The 22,396-nt window shown below is 38.8% G+C and overlaps 1 protein-coding gene across 3 annotated transcripts in view; it reads right to left on the bottom strand.

Moving 5' to 3' along the window:
* The window catches only part of ERAP2 (endoplasmic reticulum aminopeptidase 2), a 51,227-nt gene that overhangs the window by 17,179 nt on the left and 11,652 nt on the right, over window positions 1-22,396 (bottom strand). For all 3 annotated transcript variants that reach the window (XM_049869350.1, XM_049869331.1, XM_049869341.1), the window contains exons 4-11: window positions 19,538-19,672; window positions 18,003-18,123; window positions 12,021-12,175; window positions 8,908-9,021; window positions 7,818-7,949; window positions 7,480-7,611; window positions 2,972-3,040; window positions 1,725-1,900 (exon numbers count right to left, since the gene is read on the bottom strand). In XM_049869350.1, the coding sequence (XP_049725307.1) occupies window positions 1,725-1,900; window positions 2,972-3,040; window positions 7,480-7,611; window positions 7,818-7,949; window positions 8,908-9,021; window positions 12,021-12,175; window positions 18,003-18,123; window positions 19,538-19,672 (1,034 nt within the window). The remainder of the gene's footprint in view (window positions 1-1,724; window positions 1,901-2,971; window positions 3,041-7,479; window positions 7,612-7,817; window positions 7,950-8,907; window positions 9,022-12,020; window positions 12,176-18,002; window positions 18,124-19,537; window positions 19,673-22,396) is intronic.

The raw sequence follows: 22,396 nt of genomic DNA, 5'->3' as shown, positions 1-22,396 counted from the left end.
GTGGAGTATCTTAGATGGCTGCTCACAAGTTTTTAAGACCCCAGACACTACTCACCAAAGTAGAATCTAGAACATTTCCTTTATAAACTGTTAAGCCAATTGAGCTAGATGTTCCCCGAGACCACGGTCGCCACAGCCTTCAGCCCAGCAATTCATCCCTCAGGGAGTTTAGATGTGTCTGTGGAGCTTGCAAGACCTTGGAAATTGGTTATTTTTTCAGTCTAATATTCTCACAGTCTCTAGAATCCATTTTCCTCTATCCATATTAGCTACAGTAATCCTGCCCATGTGAAATCATGTGCTTGATAATATCGACAGGTAAAAAAACAAAAAGAAGAGTAACTGAGGAGGTATCCAATAGTCCTCAGAAAAATATAAAACAATAAAGGAATAATATATACTGACTTGCTCCAGTAAAAGGACAGAAGAAATAATCTAAATACTAACCCACAAAAGACAGGTAATTAACAAAGCAAACTTGAAATATTTATACAAAAAGGTAAAAATGGACATATGGGTATTTGTGGTATTTCTTTATCCTTGGCGAGGTGCTTAAGAGATATGACTCCTAACCAAAAGATCGGCAGTTCATATCCACCAGCTGCTCCTTGGAAATCCTATGAGGCAGTTCTACCCTGTCCTATAGGGTAATGGTTTGGGATTTGTGGGTGGATCTTGACTCTAAAAGGAAAGGGATTTTTCCACATAAACACATCTGGAGGTAGAGAGAGAGAGAAGCACTTCATGAGATAGCCATGAATCAGAGGGTAATAATTTTATGAGTTGTCTAGATACTGCCCGGAGAGAGGAAAAATACAGATCACTGTAGTAGATATTTATTATTCAGGGCCATCCTCTCTCATTAGAACTCTCTCATTACTTGTGACAGGTTCCAAAATTGTGAGTCCTGTTTTCCCAAGAATGAATCAAACATTAATTTTTCCAGGCTCTGTTGCCAAGCTACAAATTGTCTAAGCCCTTTGAGGTTCAAACTTTAGAAGGATGTGTAGATACAGAAATAGGATAAGAATTGCCATTGGATTGGGAACAGGCAACTGACAAAGCAAAAAAGGAAAATAGTACATTCTATGTGTTAAAGGCTTTGAATTGGTTTTTGATTCTCAGAAAAATTATAGAAATGATATTAAAACAACTTAGAAAAAAGAAACAATAATCATAAGAACCAGCATAGGTTCACTTGGAAAATTTCATTTTAAATAAACCTCATTCATCACACTAATAGGGCTAACTGAGCAGAGAAATGTGGACAGTGTTTTTATTTCAGTAAAGCCTTTAATAAGATTTCTCATGATAGCCTGGTGAACGAGATGACTGTGTGGATAATTGGATTTGCTACCAAGAAACATCACATTTTAAGATATTACATTTTATAGTCCATTACTGAAAAACAAAAGGCAACAGGAAGTCTTAGCATCTAATTTGTCACATAGAGAATATTTTTTCTCTGGTAAGATGCCTGGCTGTCATAATGCTTCCTAGGTCTCGGCCAGTCACACAATAGGAAAGAGTAGAACTGCCTCATAGAGTTTCCAAGGAGCGCCTGGCGGATTCGAATTGCCGACCCTTTGGTTAGCAGCCCTAGCACTTAATTACTGTGCCACCAGCTTTCACAAAGTTGCCAGAGCAGCTGAAAGGAAGCTAACGAAATAATAATGAGCAAACTAAGATGAGGTAAACTGGACCAGAAGAAGAAAACCAGCCACCTTCCCTGCAGAGTCTCCCATTCAGGGTCCTCTCTGAAAACTCCCTTCAGGAAGAGCTCCTGGTGCAGTCTGAGTGAATGCCCTTCTTGGTTAACCACCACGAGGGGGATTCCTTTCTGGAGAGTCCATGTACTCATCATCTCTTTGATTTCCACATTCTTCTCCAAAACGCTGAGCTGAAATCACAAGTGATTTTGGTAATTAAACAGAGAAAGGAGAATTCAAAGAGTTCAGAAACCTCAACCTCCCTGAATGCCAGAAACAAATGAGGGTAGGGAAGGGGGTTCTGACTGGAATCTCAGGGGAGGGCAATGGGGGCAGGAGCAGACGGATTCATTTGGTTGTGTTACGCTAATGTCGGGGGCTGCTCTCTGCAAGCTACCTGAATGGTGGATGTATGTGAGAGCTGAGATTAACACATGGCAGGAAAGGCCAAAGAGGAAGATCAGGGGAGTGGCTGAGACTGAAGCCTTCCTCCTGTACCCTCTTCTTCCCCAGTGAAAACCCTTCATTTACTACAGTAGTGGTGGAATCTATTAGAGGAGATGGTTAAGGAGTGAAATGCCTGCCTTTAGAGAAGTTGTGAATATTCGAACAGGACAATATTATATCAGTAGAGGTGTATTAAGTGGAGAAAAAAACGTCTAGCTTCTTAGCTTCTAGAATAGACTTGTGATCACTGGATAAAGTTGAATCTTCATTTACAAACCACTACATGGGGTCGCCACGAGTAGGAATCGATTCTGCGACAACTTACAACAACAACAACTTGGGGAATTACCGTAACTCTTGAAGAGTCAGCCTTTTTTTCATTATGACTTTCTTTCTCCCTCTACAGTAATTCAATAACTCCCCTGAGGCAAGCAGAAACAAGAAAGTCATACATTCTACTTCCAAACCCAACAATACACTTGGTGGGGCATTTTTGCAGAGCCCAGGGGAATGCCAAATGCAGCAGAAGCCACTCAAAAGAATTTTAAGCTGAGATACTTTCAGCTAGCAGTATGGTTGTAGAAAAGTTTAATTATGATAGCAAAAAAAAAAAAAGAGAAAAGTAGGGACAGCAGCATCCCTCTGTATGGCCTGAACATTCCCTCTTCAGTTAGGTTTGTCTTAAGGAAAATCGTGGAGTCATTCTACCTTTCCAGTTATTTTAAAGGGAGAAGTGGGTTACTCTTTATATCATTCTCACTCCAGGTCAGAATGATGCACCCGGTCTATTCTGCTCTAGCTCTCTTTGTACTTACTGTGTTACTTCTCATCTTGGAATTGGAATAGCAAAATCCACCAGACATAAAATCACCTTCTGAACAACTCTATAAAACAAGAATAAAGAACACTGTCATTTGGGCACTGAGAGTTGACTGAAAATGCATTATCACATATTAATGCAAATACTTATGAACATAGGTATATGGAAACATAAAATTTAATTCATTAAGGCATGGTGCAATGAAGGAAAAAAAAAAAAGAAAAAGAGCATCTTTGCAGTGACCATAGGCTGAAAATACACAAAAGTTTCTCTTGTTTAAAAAATACGTATTTTTAACTTCTAAAGGGTTCAATCTGTGGAAGAGCCTTTTTAGAATTTTGAGTCAACTTGTAAAAGTGTTGAATTTTCCTTTCATTTCTTCCTTTACCCCTGGGAAAGGTCCTACTTTATTCTTTTATTGTACATGTTACTTGGGCCCCTATTCAGCATTTAGATAAGTCTGTCTAACATTAACTTTTTTTCTATCAACTATGATCAGAGTTCCTTCGCAGTGGGGAAAACACCTTTACTTACCTGGATAGTCCCACGATGACCACCACAGTCAACATTTAGTGGGTGCACAACAAATTTTGAACTGAATGGAATTGGAATGAGACTCAAGAAAATCATCAACTTGGCAATCTACCCTCGAATAACCAGGAGTTAATGCTCTAAGGGGAATTTTAAGTGGAAAAATACTGAAATATAATGTCTCTCAAGTGCTATGAAATGGACTTATGAAAAATAACAACAAAAAAATGCTTTTAATTCCCAAGTTGCTATTATCATGTATTAGAGTTGACTTTATGTGACACAATGGTGAGTAACATATTTTCAGGAATTTGTTTTTATATCATGCTGTCACTGGGTGTCAGAAGGGAGTCAGCCAGACTCTAGGACCTAAAGGGGAGACTTTCTTGATAACCAGGAAGCAGCTGTAATATAACGGAAAGCATGAATACAATCAAAGATGGATTTTAAGCACTGACTTGGTACATGACCTTGGCCAAATCAATCTTCCTTAGTCTTAGTGTTCCCATATGTAAAATGGGGTAATGTTATGGGTTAAATTGTATCCCATCAAAATATGTATTAAAGGAGCCCTAATGGTACAAATGGTTAAGTACTTGGCTGCTAACTGAAAGGCTGGTGGTTCGAACCCACCCAGCAGCTCCACGGGAGAAAGATCTGGTAATGTGCTTCCATAAAGATTACAGCCAAGAAAACCCTATGGGGGCAGTTCTACTGTGTCACATGGAGTCACTATGAGCTGAATAGACTCAGTGGCACCTAATAAAAATAACAAAATATGCATTGGAATCCTAACCTCTATACCTGTGGATGTAACCCTGTTTCAAAATAGGGTTTTCTCTGTTATGTTAATCAGATCACACTGAGGTTCAAAATCTAATCATTTTTGATTTATAAAAAGACTTGATTAGATGCCCAGAGACACACACATAAGGGAAGACAGATGACATGTGAGGATCATCTACAAGGAAAGGAACTAAGGATCACTGGCACACACCAGAAGCTAGGAGAGAGGCTCAAAGAAGGAATCAACATGACCAAGACCCTGATTTGGACATTTAGCCTTGAGAACTGTGAGAAAACAAATTTCTGTTCTTTAAAACCAACTAGTTGTGGTATTTGTGGTACAGCCACACTAAGAAACCAAGACAAGTCAGGATGCCCACCTTACCTTCTCGAGATAGTTATAAGCATGATGTGAAAAAAATTAACATAGGAGTATTGATAGTTTCATTTCTTCCTCAGATGGCCTAAAAGAATCCTGTAATAAATATTGTATGAGACTACTATTATAAAAACCCAAGAAAAGGTTTACATGCAGAAAAGAACAATCTTTGATGGTTGCGAGGGAAGGGACAAGAAATCACTAACTAGATAGTAGACAAGTGTTAACTTTGGTGAAGTGAAAGACAACACACAATATGTGGAAGTCAGCACAGCTTGACCAAGGCAAAATCATGGAAGCTTCCTAGATACATCCAAACACCTTGAAGGACTGAGTTACTGGGTTTGAGGGCTGGCAGCCATGGTCTCAGGGGATATATAGATCAATTGGTACAATAGAGTTCATAAAGAAAATATTCTACAGCCTACATTGCTGAGTAGCATCTGGGGTCTTAAAAACTTATAAGCAGCTGTCTAAAATGTATCTATTGGTTCCAGCACCTTCAGAGCAAAGAATGAAGAAAACCAAAAACACAAGGAAAATATTAGTCCAAAGGACTAACAGACTGCATAAACCACAGCCTCCACCAACCTGAGCCCAGAAGAACTAGATGGTGCTACCACCACTGACCACTTTGACAAGGGATCACAATAGAGGGTCCCGGGCAGACTGAGAGAAAAAAGTAGAACAAAATTCAAATTCACAAAAAAAGACCAGACTTACTGGTCTGACAGTGACTGGAGGAACCCCTGAGACTATGGCTCTCAGACACCCTGCTAACTCAGAACTGAAGCCACTCCTGAAGTCCACCTTTCAGCCAAAGATTAGACAGACCTATAAAACAAACAATAACACGCGTGAGGAATCTGCTTCGTAGTTCAACAAAGTATACGAGACCAAACGGGCAACGCCTGCCCAAAAGCAAAGATGAAAAGGCAGGGAGGGGCAGGAAAACTGGATGAATGGACCCTGAGAACCCAGGGTGGAAAAGAAAGGGAGAAAGTGCTGACACATTGTAGGGATTGCAACGAATGTCACAAAACAATGTGTGTACAAAATTTTTGAATGAACAAATAAACTTTCACCTAAAACACAATAAAATAAAATAAAAAATTCTGTAATTGCTGGCCAAATTCCCCCTTTAATTACTCCTTACTCCTACCAGGTACACCAAAAACATTCTTGTTGGAGAGAGGCTAAATTGATATCTACACGCACACACACATGCACACACACTGCAAGGGAGAGGGATGAGAGACAAAACCAACATGAGGCTTGGTGTTGAGAGGTTTAGGAGGAATTGCAGAGATAGGGCATGACAGAAATGGATCATAAAGAGGATTTTTGTAAGTTTTACTATGGACATTGTATTTTGATCCCTTTCATGCTTTTTAAGAAATGCAATTAAGAGATTTCAGTTACTTTGAAATAACTTTTGATTGCCATTCTTTGTTTATTTGACCAGAAAATCACACTTAAATTGGACCATTTGGGTCCAGGCTTTATAGGCACACAAAGAATCAAATGAGATGATGCATGTGTTTTTTAAACTGTAAAGCACTGTACAAATGCTGAGCAATATTATTACTGTCCCTGTGACTTATGTGCATATAAAAAAGTAAGGACTGCTTCTGGCTCTTTTATCTAAAGGCACAGGTCCAAACAGTTTAATAATTCTATAAAAGATCATTTTGTTTGCAGTTGAAATTTTTAAAAGTATTTTAATAACTATCAGAATCATCTAAGTTGACTGTATGTTTTCTGCTTTGTCTTCCCTGTTATACTACATGAATCCTGAAGACAAAGAGACCATGGGTTCTTCAATCAATCATTAACTATTTATCACTACTAGAGGATCAATACTATGCTAGTGCATGGCACTAAAAAAAGGATATGATTCTTGCTCTTAAGCTATTTAGAAGCCCACACAATTAACGAGAATATCACCGTGTGGAACAGATTGTAAGTGCTCTTCTAGGCATACAGCAGAGAGGCAAATCAATGAAGCCTGGAGCAATCTGATGAGGAGGAAGCGAAGTCTCAGGTGAATCTCCAAAGATGGGTAGGGTTTGAGCTGATGGAAGAAAGAAGGGTATTTCAGGGAGCAAGGGCACTAGAAACAAAAGCACAAGGTGGGGATTGAGCAAGATTTCTTCTCATGAAAAAAAAGAAGCAGAGATTAATTTCACTCAACAGAGTATACATGTTGGGGGATAAAGCTGAGCAGGTAATCTTCACCTTGTAAACTGTGCAGAGATTTCATAACATACATGTTATATGGTAGGAAATACAAAGGCAACTAAATATGTTGGAACAAGGGAAGTTAGAAATGCAGGATTAACTACTGACGTGAAGCCAAAGACAGTGAAGTCAAATAGAGAACGCCTGTGGTCATCCCAGAGTCCCTGGGTGGTGCAAATGGTTAACGCACTTAGCTGTTAACCAAAGGTTGGAGGTTCGAGTCCACCCAGAGATGCCTTGGAAGAAAGGCCTGGTGATCTACTTCTGAAAAATCAGCCATTAAAAACCCTATGAAGCACAGTTCTATTCTGAAACACGTAAGATCGGCATGAGTCAGAGTCTACTCAATGACAACTGTTGTCTGGTGGTCATCCCAGTACGTGGTGATGGCATCCTGGTCTAGTATGGTGCCAGAGGAGAAAGAAAGATGTTACCTTCTATGGACCTTCGCAGCCTGGTAAGTGCAATAAGTATTAGCTGGCTGACAATAAAACTATTGAAGAATCTTCTTAGTTAGCCTGTTGCTTTGCAAACTTAACAACAGTGTACTGTAACCTATGACTTACATTTGACAGACTTGCCCACAAATCATCGTTCTTAGCATTTCTGTAACTGAACTTCCTTAGGTAGTGAATTATTCCTTCCCGGAATTTCTCCTCAGTCAGAAAATCCTTGAGCATATTCAAAATACAAGCTCCCTAAAGAAAAGGAAAAAAAAAAAAGATATAGGAAAAGGTAGTATGGTATGTTTATAAAGGAAGCTGAATATGCACAGCGTCTGAAAAATTTAAAGTAAACCAAAAGTAGACATAACCTGCCCCTAACAACTTAAACTGTTAGTTTTGCATGTCTCATTATCTATCTCCTGAAGGCAGAGCTTCCACCTGCATGCAGCATTTACTACCTTGTTATAGGAAACCACATCGAACATTTCCCGTATTTGAGTAGGAGTTTCCGCTGGATTGGAGATAGGACGGGATGAATTCAAGGCGTCTTTTGCAATTGCTTCAAAACACACATTCAAAAAATAATCATCCTAAAAGGGGAGAAAAAAAAATTTCTTCAGTTTCTATTAGACACTCTCAAAGCAATAGAAAACACGCTAATTTTAATAGATGTCCTGAGGTGAGGATTCAATCAATGTTTCTTGCAAGATATTCTTTTCTCTTTATATATTTTCCTTTCCCTAGTTCTCTGCTTCATAAAGTTACACAGCCTACATTGCCTGAATGTTCACCATGTATCAAGCCCTTGGAAATAAAAGTAATACTTCCCATTTAGTGAACACTTGCTATGTGCCAGAACCTTACATCCATCACCTGCAATCCTTTCAACACTCCTGCAAGGGAGATCCATTATACACACTTTGCAAGTGACAGTATATGAGGCTTTGGGATTAAACAATTTAGTCACCACATAGCAAGTAAAAAGACCCTGAATTTGAACCCATGTCTGTGTACACCATACCGGATCAAATGTCTCCCCCAAAGAGCTAATTAACCCTTCTAACCATCGCGATAGATGGATTTGGGACGTGTCCAGATCCTTTATGCTCATAAAAAAAGACACGTTCGAAGAAACCCCTTTACACATTTTGGGGAAGCCAACAGGCCCTTTGGAAGTTCTGAAGGAGTGTGACTCCAGTCATACTCAATTCAGGTTACAGGCCAAGAACTCTGCACGGGACCTAGTAGTCACAGGCATTACTGTGTGAGTGTATATAGACAGTGATAGTCTTTTTTCTCACCCCATATACACAGCTGTATATCTGTGCGAATCTGCTCTCTCTTTTGAGTGAGGCTTTTATACTGATGGTTTCTTAAAATTTCAATCTCATCTAGTTTTACGATCTTTTTCATTTATCAAATATAGTACCATTTGTTCAAAAAATGTTAATGTTATATCGTTTTCTTTTTAGCATTGACTGAAAATTTGAACAATAAACTGATGACTTCTTAGGACATGTAGTATGATACACAAAATGATGAACTTACAAATTGTAGTTCCGGATATGTAGCATTAATAGAGATAAGCTCCATGTATGTTGCAAAACCCTCGTTAAGCCAAATATCATTCCACCACTCCATTGTAACCAGGTTTCCAAACCACTAGGAGGTAAAATCTCAATTTTATTAGAAATCAGACAAACATAAAAATTATTAATTGTAGAAGAAAAAAAATTCCTCCCTCTTTGCTATACTTTTCTCTTGCACAACTACCTTCTACTTGTTTCTTGGCCTTCTCGTTTTTCTCACCATTCACTTCTCCCTTCTTCCTAATGTGTCCTTATTGCCTCTAGTTCCCTAACTCTCCAGTTCTCATTCCACCCTCCCAAAATTTCGTAGTTATTAGGTTTCATATCAAGGAAGAAAATGAAATCTTCTGTAGGGTAGTTTTTCTTTTTTGTGTAATGAGAATAATTTCACCTTGTCTTTGATTTGCCTGAGGATAAATGTAAGCCAAAACGTCCTTGGTGAAGTTACCTTTTGATATTAAGTAGCAGATGCTTAAGAAAATCATAAAAATTCATTTAGATTTCTCAGATCATTATGTAATAGTATTGATGAGCAAATTTGGTGTTTAACCTCTGTCCTGACTTACTTCAAGGGATTAAGTTGGCCACTAAAGAGAATAAAGGTCGGAGATCTAAAAAACATATGAATAAGATAAAAAGATGCATAAGCGTAACCTAAATAGAGATTTACCCTTGATCTACATTTAATCTCTAACACAGATTATGTATTTTTATATATTATCATTCTTTCATGTGCTTTTGTATTACTTATCTATTTACTAATTAATTAATTTCATATATGCCCAACAGTATGCATCTAGCATATCCATTTTAGAATGGCAATCTCCAGAATGATAGAGAGCTTAAACAACAAGATTCTAAGATTCAGAAGAGCTTTCATTATAGTTATAGAACAGAAAATGCTAGGTCTATGACTTTTAGAAACTGTTTAAGTTCTAATCCTTTTCTGGGACTTTTTAATCATTTTGCAAGTAGGCGCTAATCTTCCCAAGGGCACAGTGAGTAGGGATGGGAAGAATATCGTCAGTCTGAGAAATGGCGAATATGAGAAGTACAGGTTGGTTACTTGACCAGTTAGTGATGGTGGTTTATTCATTCATTCAACAAATACCTATTGAAAACCCACTATATGCCTAGCCCCATGCCGTATGTTCGAAATACAAAGATGTGTACAAGATAGCCGCAGCCCCAGTAAAAATGATGTAGGTCAACTAGTAGACAAATAAATGCAGTCAAGTGTTATACATGCTATGATCAATGTCTGGGCCAGGGACAAAGGATATAATCAGTTCTGCTGAGAGGGTATATAGGACAGTTAAGAAATAATTCATTACCTGAGTCTTGTAAGTAGTCCTCAGGGAGCTGTCTGTGCTCTAGGCAGATCAGATAGCAGGAACAAAGGCACAGAGGGGTGACACAAACTGGCACATTTAGGAAACGGCAGGTAGTCTGGATGGGTAAAGCTTGGGGTAGGTAAAGGATGAGGCTGGAGAAATAGGTAGGATCAGGCCATGGGAGCCTTGTATGCCATGCTGGCACTGGGGAGTCCTTGCTAGCGTTTTACATGGTGGAGTGATACAGGCACAGGGAGACTAGTGGGAAGACAAAATAGTCAATGCAAAAATGCTGTCTGCTTCAGCCTTAGATGCTGCGTCTCCATAAAACAGGAACTATTAAAAGAAGGCACAGAGGGAGTGTGAAGCCTCAAAGAAAGCTCTTAGACCATTTTCTACAAACATGGAGCAGAAAGATCGGGAATCCCCAGACTCAATTAAGTGCTATAGACCCCTGGTGACTAATGATCAAAACACCAACAACAGGCCAGTGGGGAGATTCTGAACCAGGAGGAAGCAGCCCATATGCTCTCAAAGTTCAGTGCTGAGCACGGCCTCCTATGTAATTGGTACTTAGTTTAGAAACCCTGGTGGTGTAGAGGTTAAGTGCTATGGCTGCTAACCAAAGGGTTGGCAGTTCAAATCCACCAAGCGCTCCTTGGAAACTCTATGGGGCAGTTCTACTCTGTCCTATAGGGTCGCTATGAGTCGGAATCGACTCGACGGCACTGGGTGGGGTGGGTCATTACTTTAAAAAAACACTTGTGATTATGGTGATAATAAAGGATAAAATTAAAAAAAAAATTTTTTTAAAGGTATTTTACTGGATTCTACAATGGAATGGTATTTGCCTACATGGTGAAAGAGAATTTCCTGGGCTTTTACTAATTTGCTGAGTTACTAGGAATTTTCAGAAATAAAAGAGAGTAGAAATAGTTTCTGACATCTGTAGACTTAGTTTTTACAATTCCGTATTTATACGTAATATAGTGTTGACAGATGGCCCTTGGGAATCTTATCCTACAACGAGTTGGTAGCAGTAGTAGTGGTAGCACTAGTGCTGTTAGTACTAGCGATAGTAGTAGTAATAGCACCTAGAACACTTGACTGCATTGCCATTAATAACTAACACTTATTTAGTGCTTACTATATGACTTCCCTGATCTGTAATACTCATAATAGTTTTATGAAGTAGGCACTATTATTAAATTCATTTTATAGATGAGGACACCGAACCTCACAGAAATTAGGCAACATGCCCAGGGTCAAGTAGCCTGTGAGTACTTAGACTTGAAGTACTTCATTATGGCCACATAATCACAGATTCCAACTGAAGAGAGATTGATTTTGCCCTGAATTGGAATGCCAGGGAACTAGAGGGTAAAGGGAGAAATATTTGTAATAGAAATCTTTGTAGGATTCCTAGTTCTGTGTTCTATATGTCTACATAGCCCTACGCTTCTTTACCAAAGGGCATTTGAACTACTGCTTTGTTTGAAGGGTTTTAAAGGATAAATATACATAGTGGTTACTTCTCTTTTGATAAAATTTCAGTATGAATCCCATAGTCTAGAGATCGAGTCCTTTGCTACCTGTCAGATTGTATTAGATTCGATAATCCCTAAGGTCTCCGCTAGAAGTAAATGTGTGATTTTTATGTTGTTCAGGAAGATTGATGGGGTTCTATATACTGCTCTTTGTGGCTGATACTAAGAGACTGTCATGAGGTGCCAGGTACCTGGTGTGCCAGTTCATGGGCTATGACTTCGGTGACCCACATTTTGTCAGAAGCAGAAGAGGTCTTGGGATCAAAGAGCAGTGACGTCTCTCTATATGTGATGAGGCCCCAATTTTCCATGGCTCCAGACTCAAAGTCAGGAATGGCAACTAGATCTAAGAAGTAAGAGCAATCACACTGGATCATTGTGGATTCCACACCAGAAGCAGGATTTGCTCCCCCATCAGATATGTTATGATCCTTTTATCCACTATATAGAGAATTTTCTGACTACATCAAGAACGTCTAAACACTGACATTGTCTCATAGTTAGACCAAAAATAATCAGTACCTTGTACCAAGCAGAACAAATTCTTTTAATATAGTTTTGATTGTAGGTAGAGTAACATTGATATTTAAACTCTTTTTTTTCAACTAATGGCACTGAACTCTGAAAATACTTTGGATGTATTACTGCCAAGAAAAATAAAATACATTATTTAAAAACACTAACATGGTATTTTATATTAGTACTACTGACAATTTTTAAGAATGAAAGTTACCAATTTCTAATTTTGGGAACATATAAAGCTCATTTCTAAAAGAAAAAAGAGGAAGATACAGAATTTTAATTTGAGGAGAACATCTTTTAGGAGCAATCTCTATAATCAATATTTCAGTTGATATTTCAATCACATAATGCCCTCTATAAGGGGCATGGGCGGCACAAGCAGTTTACGATTGGCTAACTGAAAGGTCAGCAGTTCAAACCCACCCAGTAGCTCTGTGGGAGAAAGGCTTGTCAATCTGTTTCCATAAAGATTACAACCAAAAATATCCCTATGGAGCTCAGTTCTCTCTGTAACACATGGGGTTTCCATGAGTCAGAATCAACTTGATGGCAACGTTTTTTGTTTTGTTTTGTTTTTTTAAACAGCTTCTGTTATGGGCAACCATTCTTCCAAGGCAGTAAAGGAAAAGCTCTGGGCATTAATTCTTTCTGACCTTAGGGAGGAACCCAATTTCCTTTCAACACTAATAATATCTCTTCTACCTCCTAAAAAAGTGAAATAGAGTTATCTTTAAGCAACTTAGGTACAATGTATATTAACTTATATGTACTATCCAAATATGTGTCTTAATACATTCATTTTCCTTACTATGGCATGATACATAGAATTCATTGATACAAATAATTACTTTCCACCATTATGGAAACAAGACCACTTCATGCTTCAGATATTCTCTGAACTGCCTCCTGTAGATGTGTTATTACTATTTTTTTTACCACTTCCAGAGTTCAGGATGAATGATGCTATTTTATATACACATATATGTGTGTATATATATATATATATATATATATATGGAAACGCTGGTGGTATAATGGTTAAGTGCTATGGCTGCTAACCAAAGGGTCGGCAGTTCGAATCCACCAGGCGTTCCTTGGAAACTCTATGGGGCAGTTCTGCTCTGTCCTATAGGGTCGCTATGAGTCAGACTCGACTCGATGGCACTGGGTTTGGTTTTTGGTATATATATATATATACACACATATGGAAACCCTGGTGGCTTAGTGGTTAAGTGCTACGGCTGCTAACCAAGAGGTCGGCAGTTCGAATCTGCCAGGCGCTCCTTGGAAACTCTATCAGGCAGTTCTACTCTGTCCTATAGGATTGCTATGAGTCGGAATCGACTCAACAGCAGTGGGTATACACACACACACAAACACACACACATATATATATATATCTTATTATATTAGTAAAAAAAATAGACCAGAGATTGAAAGAGCTCTCCCTGTCCTACCCCTTAATTTTCTTCTTTTCCTTTAAAAGCAACTAAATAGGGTCGCTATGAGTCAGAATTGACTTGACGGCAATGGGTTTGGTTTTGGTTTTTTAATCAGCTAAACAAATAGTTCTCTATAATCAAGGAACCAGATTCAGCACAGCTAATACAACTTCTAGGACACAGCAGGATCATTTATCAAAGGAGCTAAGTTGGTGTCAGGGTCTTCCTATGTCCAACTAGGTGAATGTTTTTAGAAGAGCCTGTGCACTTTTTCTCAGGAAAGTCTCCGAACCCCTTAAAATTAGACACAATATTTTGTATGCTTATGTATATTTTTCTGAGGAGGAAGTCCATTTCCCTTATCAAATTCTTAAAGGGACAGGACCCTTGTTCAGACAAAAACATGGTCAGTTCCCCACCCTTTCAGGCTGTCTTAGGCATGGCTTGCTTGGCCCTTGACAAGACATTACTGCTAAATACATGATCCAAATTCAGGATGCCTATTACAACTCAGAAACCAGCATTTATAAAGTATTCCTTGAAACAATCACTCTCCCTTTTCACACTTTAAAGCTTCCTGTCAAAACGAAAGGTGGTATATTATATGGATGGCTGGTAAGACTTGAAAAATCTATCTACCTACCTACCTGTCTATATATCTATCTATACAGATAGATTGCTCAAATATTATGCAATTTTGGAGAAATGATACAGAAGAACCAACATTGATGGGAATGATGATGTCTACTGCCAACAGAAAGAACACAGGTCATGGATTGACTGTTTTTCCCCAAGTAGCTACATATAATGTCAGATTTTTAATACACGCATATTTCATTCACAAGCCAATTGTATATTTGTTCTCCACATAGGGAGTGACTATTGAAAAGAAACGTTTCAGCTGTCGCAACTTGGAGTAAAGAGCTAGGTAAAGCCTGGCGTAGAAACAACCCATCTGCTCCCGTCTCATAAACTGTTTCAGTTGTTTTTAAAATACTGCTGTGTGTCTTCGACGGGTCCTCCCTCTTTCTTTAGAATTGCTTTCTGAGCTTCTTTTTCCGCTGTGATTTCCAAGTCTCATTTAATAAATGCTTGTAATAGTGATTTTAATTTAGAATAAGAATTTTCAAGTGTTTCCTTTACCTCCTGAGGAAGCCTTGGGGCAAAAGTAATACCTAATAGCATTTAAGCAACTCAGGTATAATGTATATTAATTTATAATGTGTGTGTGTATATATATATATTAAGATTGACAGGAAGGATCTTATAGATTACAATATTATTAAGAGATACATACATCTTAATAATAGTATAATCCATAAGATTCTTCCCATAGATCTTCATACACACACATGTATATATACACACACACACACAAACACACATATGTATCTTAATATACAGTATGATCCATAAGATCCACACTACAGGTGTCATGTTTTAAGTTAAAACAAGCTCTTTTAGAAATTGTCTTCTTGAAGGGAATCCAAGTCAGGCACATACCCTATTACAGTTGGTCATCTCATCATTAGGCTCCACGCATATCATCAGGTGCCAGGTCATATTTTATGCCAATGACTTTATGTAGGTCAGAAAATGTCTGGCTGATATTTAGTCTTGAAATTCCTCCTTTCCATTCTGCTAAGTCATTTTGGAAGAAAATACTGCTTGGCTAAAAAGGAAGATCATTTCTTTAAAATTTGAAATGAACCAAGTCACTTGGCTTGCAATTACCTTGTCTAGAGTTGGTACTGGTTAATTCTAGTGAGTAAAAAGCACTAAAAAAGATCAGTATTCATTAGCACTTCATTTGTGGGGAATGACTCCTTGTCTAAATTGTGTCAATGGTTTTACATTAATTGGATTATTTAGAGGTGCTTTTTTTTTTATTATCTGCTATTTTTCTCACGCTGCATGATTCTTTTCTTTTCAAGTATGCTTCATATGGTCTTTAAGGGTATGGGGGCATTTTTCAGGAACGACATAAGATTGTTGGTAGCTGTTATTGATCCTTTCTTGACTTTTGACCTAGAGGACAGCAGTGGGTTATGGGTAAACTGAGCTCAGTATATCTATACTGATGGGTATATAGAACCTGCACTGTAATAATACACTGAGACTCAGAACTATAGGAATTTGCCCCAGGAGATGTGTTTTGAGGGTCCCTTTTAAGCTTTCTAAGGAAAACTGGATGAGTGTACTACTGGTAAGACATGGGAGTGAGGAGGAAGGAGAAAGTATATGATAAGGAGAATGTCCTGAAGTTCCAAGGAAAAAAATGTTTTTCACTGTCAGAACTGATGGTTTTTATATGTTCTGCAGCATAATAAAAATCACACCTGTTTAAACACAGAAGAAAACATTCTTTGATGGTTACAAGGGTAGGGAGGGAGAGTATTCACTAACTAGAGAGTAGACAAGAATTATTTTAGGTGACGGGAAAGACAACACACAATACAGGGGAAGTCAGCATAACTGGACTAAACCAAAAGGTAAGGAGTTTCCTGAATACAACCAAACACTTCAAGCAACAGAGTAGCAGGGGTGGGGGGCTGGGGACCATGGTTTCAGGGGACATCTAGGTCAACTGGCAAAACAAAGTTTATTAAGAAAATGTTCTGCATCCCACTTTGGTGAGTAGCATCTGGGGTCTTAAAAGCTAGCAAGTGGCGATCTAAGATGCATCAATTGGTCCCAACCCACCTGGAGCAAAGGAGAATGAAGAACACCAAAGACACAAGGAAAATATGAGCCCAAGAGACAGAAAGGGCCACATAAACCAGAGACTCCATCAGCCTGAGACCAGAAGAACTAGATGGTGCCTGGCTACCACCAATGTCCACCCTGACAGAGACCACAACAGACAGTCCCTGATGGAGAGGGAGAAAAGTGGGGTACAGAACTCAAATTGTCATAAAAAGACCAGGCTTAATGGTCTGATTGAGATGGGAGGGACCCCAGAGGTCATGGCCCCTGGAATCTCTGTTAACCCAGAACTAAAACCATTCCCAAAGCCAACTCTTCAGACAAAGATTAGACTGGAAGAAACCCTGGTGGCATAGTGGCTACGTGCTACAGTTGCTAACCAAGAGGTCAGCAGTTTGAATCCGCCAGGTACTCCTTGGAAACTCTATAGGGCAGTTCTACTCTGTCCTATAGGGTTGCTATGAGTCGGAATCGACTCAACAGCACTGGGTTTGGTTTTTTTTTTTTTTTTTAATAAGACATTAAATGATACTGGTGAAGAGTGTGCTTCTTGGCTCAAGTAGATACATGAGCTAAATGCACAGCTCCTGTTCAGAGGCAAGATGAGAAGGCAGAGGAGGACAAGAGATGGTTGAACGGACATGGGAAATACAGGGTGGAGTGGAGCAGTGTGATGTCACATTGTAGAGGGAGCAACTAGGGTCACATAACAATGTGTGTATAAGGTTTTAAATGAAAAACTGATTTGAACTGTAAACTTTCACTTAAAGCACAATTAAAAAAAAAGAAAAAAAATCATGCCTTTGGTTTTTTAAGATGGAAAATGAAAACCAAGCTAGACTGTGAGTACCATCTTATTCCCAAATTATCTGTTTCCTGCAAATCTTTTGTTTTTTTAAATCTATACCTCAATCTTATCTTCCAACCTCACCAGCCAATATAGATAACATATGAAAAGGTGGTTTTCAGCTCCCTGCTTACATAAACCTTTGGTAAGTTTTATAAAAGATTGTTGGTCTTCTATAAACACGGTATAGAGATTGCTCCAGAAAATTCATCCAATTAAATCTAATATGCAATGCAGATAGTATTACACTTGATAAGAGAAGAGTGAAGCGAGTCACACTTTATTTTCTACACTGAAGGACCATTTCTGAGGAAGAAATTGTTCTTTGTTGGGCTAACTGAACTTCTTCAGTGTTCGTTTATATATTCAAACAAACAAACAAACAATTACTGTCAAGTTGATTCCAACTCATAGCAACCCTACAGTACAGCAGAACTGCCCCATATGGTTTCCAAGGCTGTAATCTTTATGGAAACAGACTTACATATCTTTCTCCTGTGGAGCAGCTGGTGGGTTTGAACCACTGAACTTTTGGTTAGCAGCCAATGCTTAACCACTGCACTATCAGCGCTCCTTCCATCACATATAAAGGGGGAAGAAATCAAATCAAGTCCTATAAGCAAAAGCAAAGGCAATGATGTGGAATTTGAACCTACCCAGCTTTGGTAGCGGATAGCTGATATCAAAGTAGTTTTCATAAAAATCAAGCAGCTTCAGCGATGAGTCCAAAGCATAATATGTTTGACTCCCTTTGTCTGGGGATGCATAGATGGAGACCTGGAAAATGTGAATCAGAAGAAGTGGTCTTTGACTAACAGCTCCTTGGCAATTTCATTCCTGACCACCCTCACCCAAGGAAAGACAGACTGCATTTTTCGAGAAAAGTATTGAGATAACATTAAGCGTGTTGTCAACAGGGAATAAGAGGATCTGCAACATATTAAAAGAAAAAGGCAATCTTGAGAATTATCAGTGGTTCTGCAACTGTTACAATCCATTCCCTAGTGCTAATTTATAAATTTCAAGCTATTTGCACCCACTATGTTATAAGACCCCACTTGAGCTCATTGCTGTAATATACCCTAGTACGGGAGAGCCTGCCAAAATTATGACCACTCACACAATAAAAAAAATATATAGGTCTAGGATGTGTGAGAGCCCTCGAGAATTTACTGGATCCACTATCCTGTCTAGTTTGCTTTAAACTAAAAATTACTCAAATGTGTTAAATGACTTTTCCAAAGTATCCAGCTATTAAGTGAAAAAAACAAAAACAAAATGAGATTACAAGTTTCCTGGTTTCCAAGTACAGGGCTACTTTGATTTCATAACCTGTTTTTATGCTCTGAATTAACTTAAGTCCGTCAGAACACTTACACTGAGTATATGTTAATGGCCATCATTTTTTGACGACTTACAAGGCACTGTGCTAAATGTTCACATTTGCCCATGTACTGAGGAAACAGAGTGTTTAAATATAAGATCTAATTTAACCCTTACAGCCACTCTATTTAGTGGATGCTATTACCTTCATTGTAGAGATGAAAAGACTGAAACACATGAAGACTGAGTAATTCGCTTCAAATCACCCACATATAAAGTTGTAGATACTGATTCTTAAAATCCTGCTAATACCTCCAAAAACCAAAAACCAAACCTGTTGCCGTCTAGTCGCCTCTGACTCAGTGACCCTCTAGGACACCGTAGAACTGCCCCATAGGGTTTCCGAGGAGTGGCTGGTGGATTCGAACTGCTGACCTTTTGGTTAGCAGCTGTAGCTCTTAACCACTGCACCACCACGGCTCTCCATGCAGAATAGTACTATGTAATTATTAATAGAGTAGTACAGAAAAATATTTAATGGCATATTAAAGGGAAAATTGGGTTAAAAAGTCTGTATAATATATTATTTTGTAAAAAAGTATGTATATATATAGACAGTACATACTGTTACTGTATACTGACATGCATATAGAAAAAACGTGGTTGGCATATACTCTAAGGCTATCAGTAGTTACGTCTTGGTGATGGGGTTATGGATAATCTTTTATTTTATTTTTTGCCAAGCATTGTAAAATAAACATAATACTTTGATAATAAGGGGGAAAAAAAACTTAAGGAAATGAAGAAAAAACTCATTGCCCTTAGAACACTATTTCGCACCATGTATGAAATTAGAAATCAGTCTCACCTTGACCCCTGATGAGGTTGTGCCACTCACAGAGTTGAAATCACAAACAATATAGGCTACCAGGTATGTACTCATTTTTACAGTTGTTTCAAAGTGGTCTTCTAAGAGGCCTCCTTCAAGTTCAATTGTCTGAACCTACAGGAAGGAAAGGAATCAGTATTTGCAAACTGGAGTATTTAACAACAATGTCTATGACTTAAGGTAGGTAATTAGAGGAAAGCATTGCACTCTGAAGGGCATTTGATGCCCTTACAGGAGATGAAAGGGCCCCTGTTAACATTCTGTGGCCTCTCTTCCCTCTGTTTTATCACTGGACTCCCCCAAAGTATCACTCCCTTACAGTATCACTGTTTGGGGGATCCCAAGATGATGCAAATCATATTTTGTTTTGTTGTTTGTAAGCACCAAAACACCGTTGACGCTTCTGTTTAAATATTGACATAAATTCAAGTTCTGGATTTCTAAGCAAAAATGCCAGAGGATGGCCCCTTTCCCTTTGTTTGTGGTACAATAAATAAATCTTTGTGGAAGAAGGAAAGGGGAAGTAAAATTGTGCTAGATGTTTTACATTATCTTTTATTCCTCGTATTCTGTGGGGGTGAAGTAGGTGTTATTTCACAGGTGAGGGAACAGAGGCTCAGAAATGCTAACTCAATTTTCCAACATCACACGGCTAGTTCTGAAACAGAACCAAGATGTGGATGTATCTGCATGACTCCCGTGACATTGCTCATTCTTTCACTCTCTGTGTGACAGCTTGAGTCATAGTCTTATTTTATCTTTGCTTCATTGATTCAGCAATGGAAGCAATCAGGCCCATGGAGGTCATTAGTAATTTAAGCTTCTGCCTATCTACTGGAGGAAGCAGAGCATTTAAAGCCTACAGTCTGGTCAGCTCCATCCATCAAATTCACTAGATAATTACTGAATTCTATCTTCATTTGGTCTAGCTAGATTTTCCAGAAGATGGTCTTCACCACAGTACCCACACACACACACAAAAAAAAATCCACTGCTGTTGAGTCGATTCCGACTCATAGAGAACCTATAGGATAGAGCAGAACTACCCCAGAGTGTTTCCAAGGAGCGCCTGGCGGATTCAAACTGCCGACTTTCTGGTTAGCAGCCACAGCACTTAACCACTACACCATCAGGGTTTCCCATCATAGTACGAGACCCTTAAACACTGAATGGATAAACCAAACCAAATGCATTGCTGTCGAGTTGACTCCGGGTTGCTATGCGTCAGAATTGACTTAATGGCAAAGGGTTCGGATTCGGTACTGAATGGATACAGATCCAATAATCTGAAAAAACCACTTTCTTCAAATTGGTAACAACCCTTAGACTTGCTCTTTTTTCTTTTGTCTTCTTCTTCCTTTCAGTGTCAGGCTGTGTGGTAGTGCTGACCATGGCTTACTGCGCATGGTTTGTATGTTCGAATGAGATGGCAGTTTGCTTTGAAGAGAGAAGATAGCCTGAAGCACTACCATAAACTGCCTAGCCTATTTCAATGTCAAATGTTTGTGCTATTAAATTCTACAGAATTCTACTAAAAAATCAATTCCCAGTTCTAAAAAAGCAAAAAACACCTGACCAAATCCTATGAACTTCTAAAAAAGACAGTTATTTCAATGTCAAATGTTTGTGCTATTAAATTCTACAGAATTCTACCAAAAAATCAATTCCCAGTTCTAAAAAAGCAAAAAACACTTGACCAAATCCTATGAACTTCTAAAAAAGACAGATACATATAGAGGGCTGTAATTTTCACATTTAACCAGCAAATTAAATTTTTCTTTTCTTTTTTTTCGTAATCTGATTCAACCAGAGTTCTATGGGTACACCCTTCCAACAGAGGAGAGTCCTATCTTACAGTGTGCACAAGGAGGGATATGATTGTGGTCTTCTGACCAAACACAGCTATAGAACCACTTAGTCAAGTGTGTGGAGGGATGAATGGGGGGGGGGGGGGGTGCGGTGAGACTGTCAGACTATAGGAAAAATAGTCTGCGATACAGAGATGGTTAGGGGACAGAGGGTTATTCATTCTGATTTCTGCCCCCAGATAAAGATGTAGCCCATAGAGGCTGAGTTTTGTTCAGAAGCCTGGAAAGACCAATGCAGATTAACACTGCCATAAATGGAAGTGTCTGGGGTGTTCGCGTTTAAGTTCTTCCAGAATGGTGATGGAAGCTCCAAGCATAAAGCACTTGTAGCTGGACAAGGATTTAGCTGTTTTCTCAATGTTGGCAGGACGCTGCACGCATAGCAACTGTCATCAGCAGGTGCACGTTCCTTTAAGGAATGAAGAAAAAACCAAACCAAACCTGTTGCCATCCAGTGGATTCCTACTCATAGTGACCCTATAGGACAGGGTAGAACTGCCCCACAGGGTTTCCAAGGAGCAGCTGGTGGATCTGAACTTCCGATCTTTTGGTTAACAGTCATATCTCTTAACCAAATTGCCAAGGATAAAGAAATGCCACAAAAGATATGCTACCTCTACTACTGCTTGAGGAGTCCCTGGGTGGCACAAACGGTTAATCAATAGACTAGTAGCCAAAAGACTGGCAGTTCAAAACCAACCAGAGGCACCTCTCAAGACAGGCCTAGTGATCTGCCACTTCACTTCTCTTAAATCTCCTATCCTCAACTAAACAAATTGAGAAGTTAATATGTGCGGCTTCTTCCCACCAATCCATAACCCATCTTTAGTGTTGCAGCTGTTATGCAGAGAACATGGAAACCTGGGCTGGGTATGTCAACACGAAGTAAAAAGTTAAGCAAGTATTTGCTGAATTGAGCACGACTCAAAGAGTTGGTCCAGTCAACTGAGGCAATACAGTTAGTCAAGGA

Source organism: Elephas maximus, chromosome 2 (assembly GCF_024166365.1).
Source record: "Elephas maximus indicus isolate mEleMax1 chromosome 2, mEleMax1 primary haplotype, whole genome shotgun sequence".
Taxonomy (NCBI): domain Eukaryota; kingdom Metazoa; phylum Chordata; class Mammalia; order Proboscidea; family Elephantidae; genus Elephas; species Elephas maximus.
The sequence above is the reverse complement of the archived record's forward strand: the minus strand, read 5'-3'. Positions and strand labels throughout refer to the sequence as shown.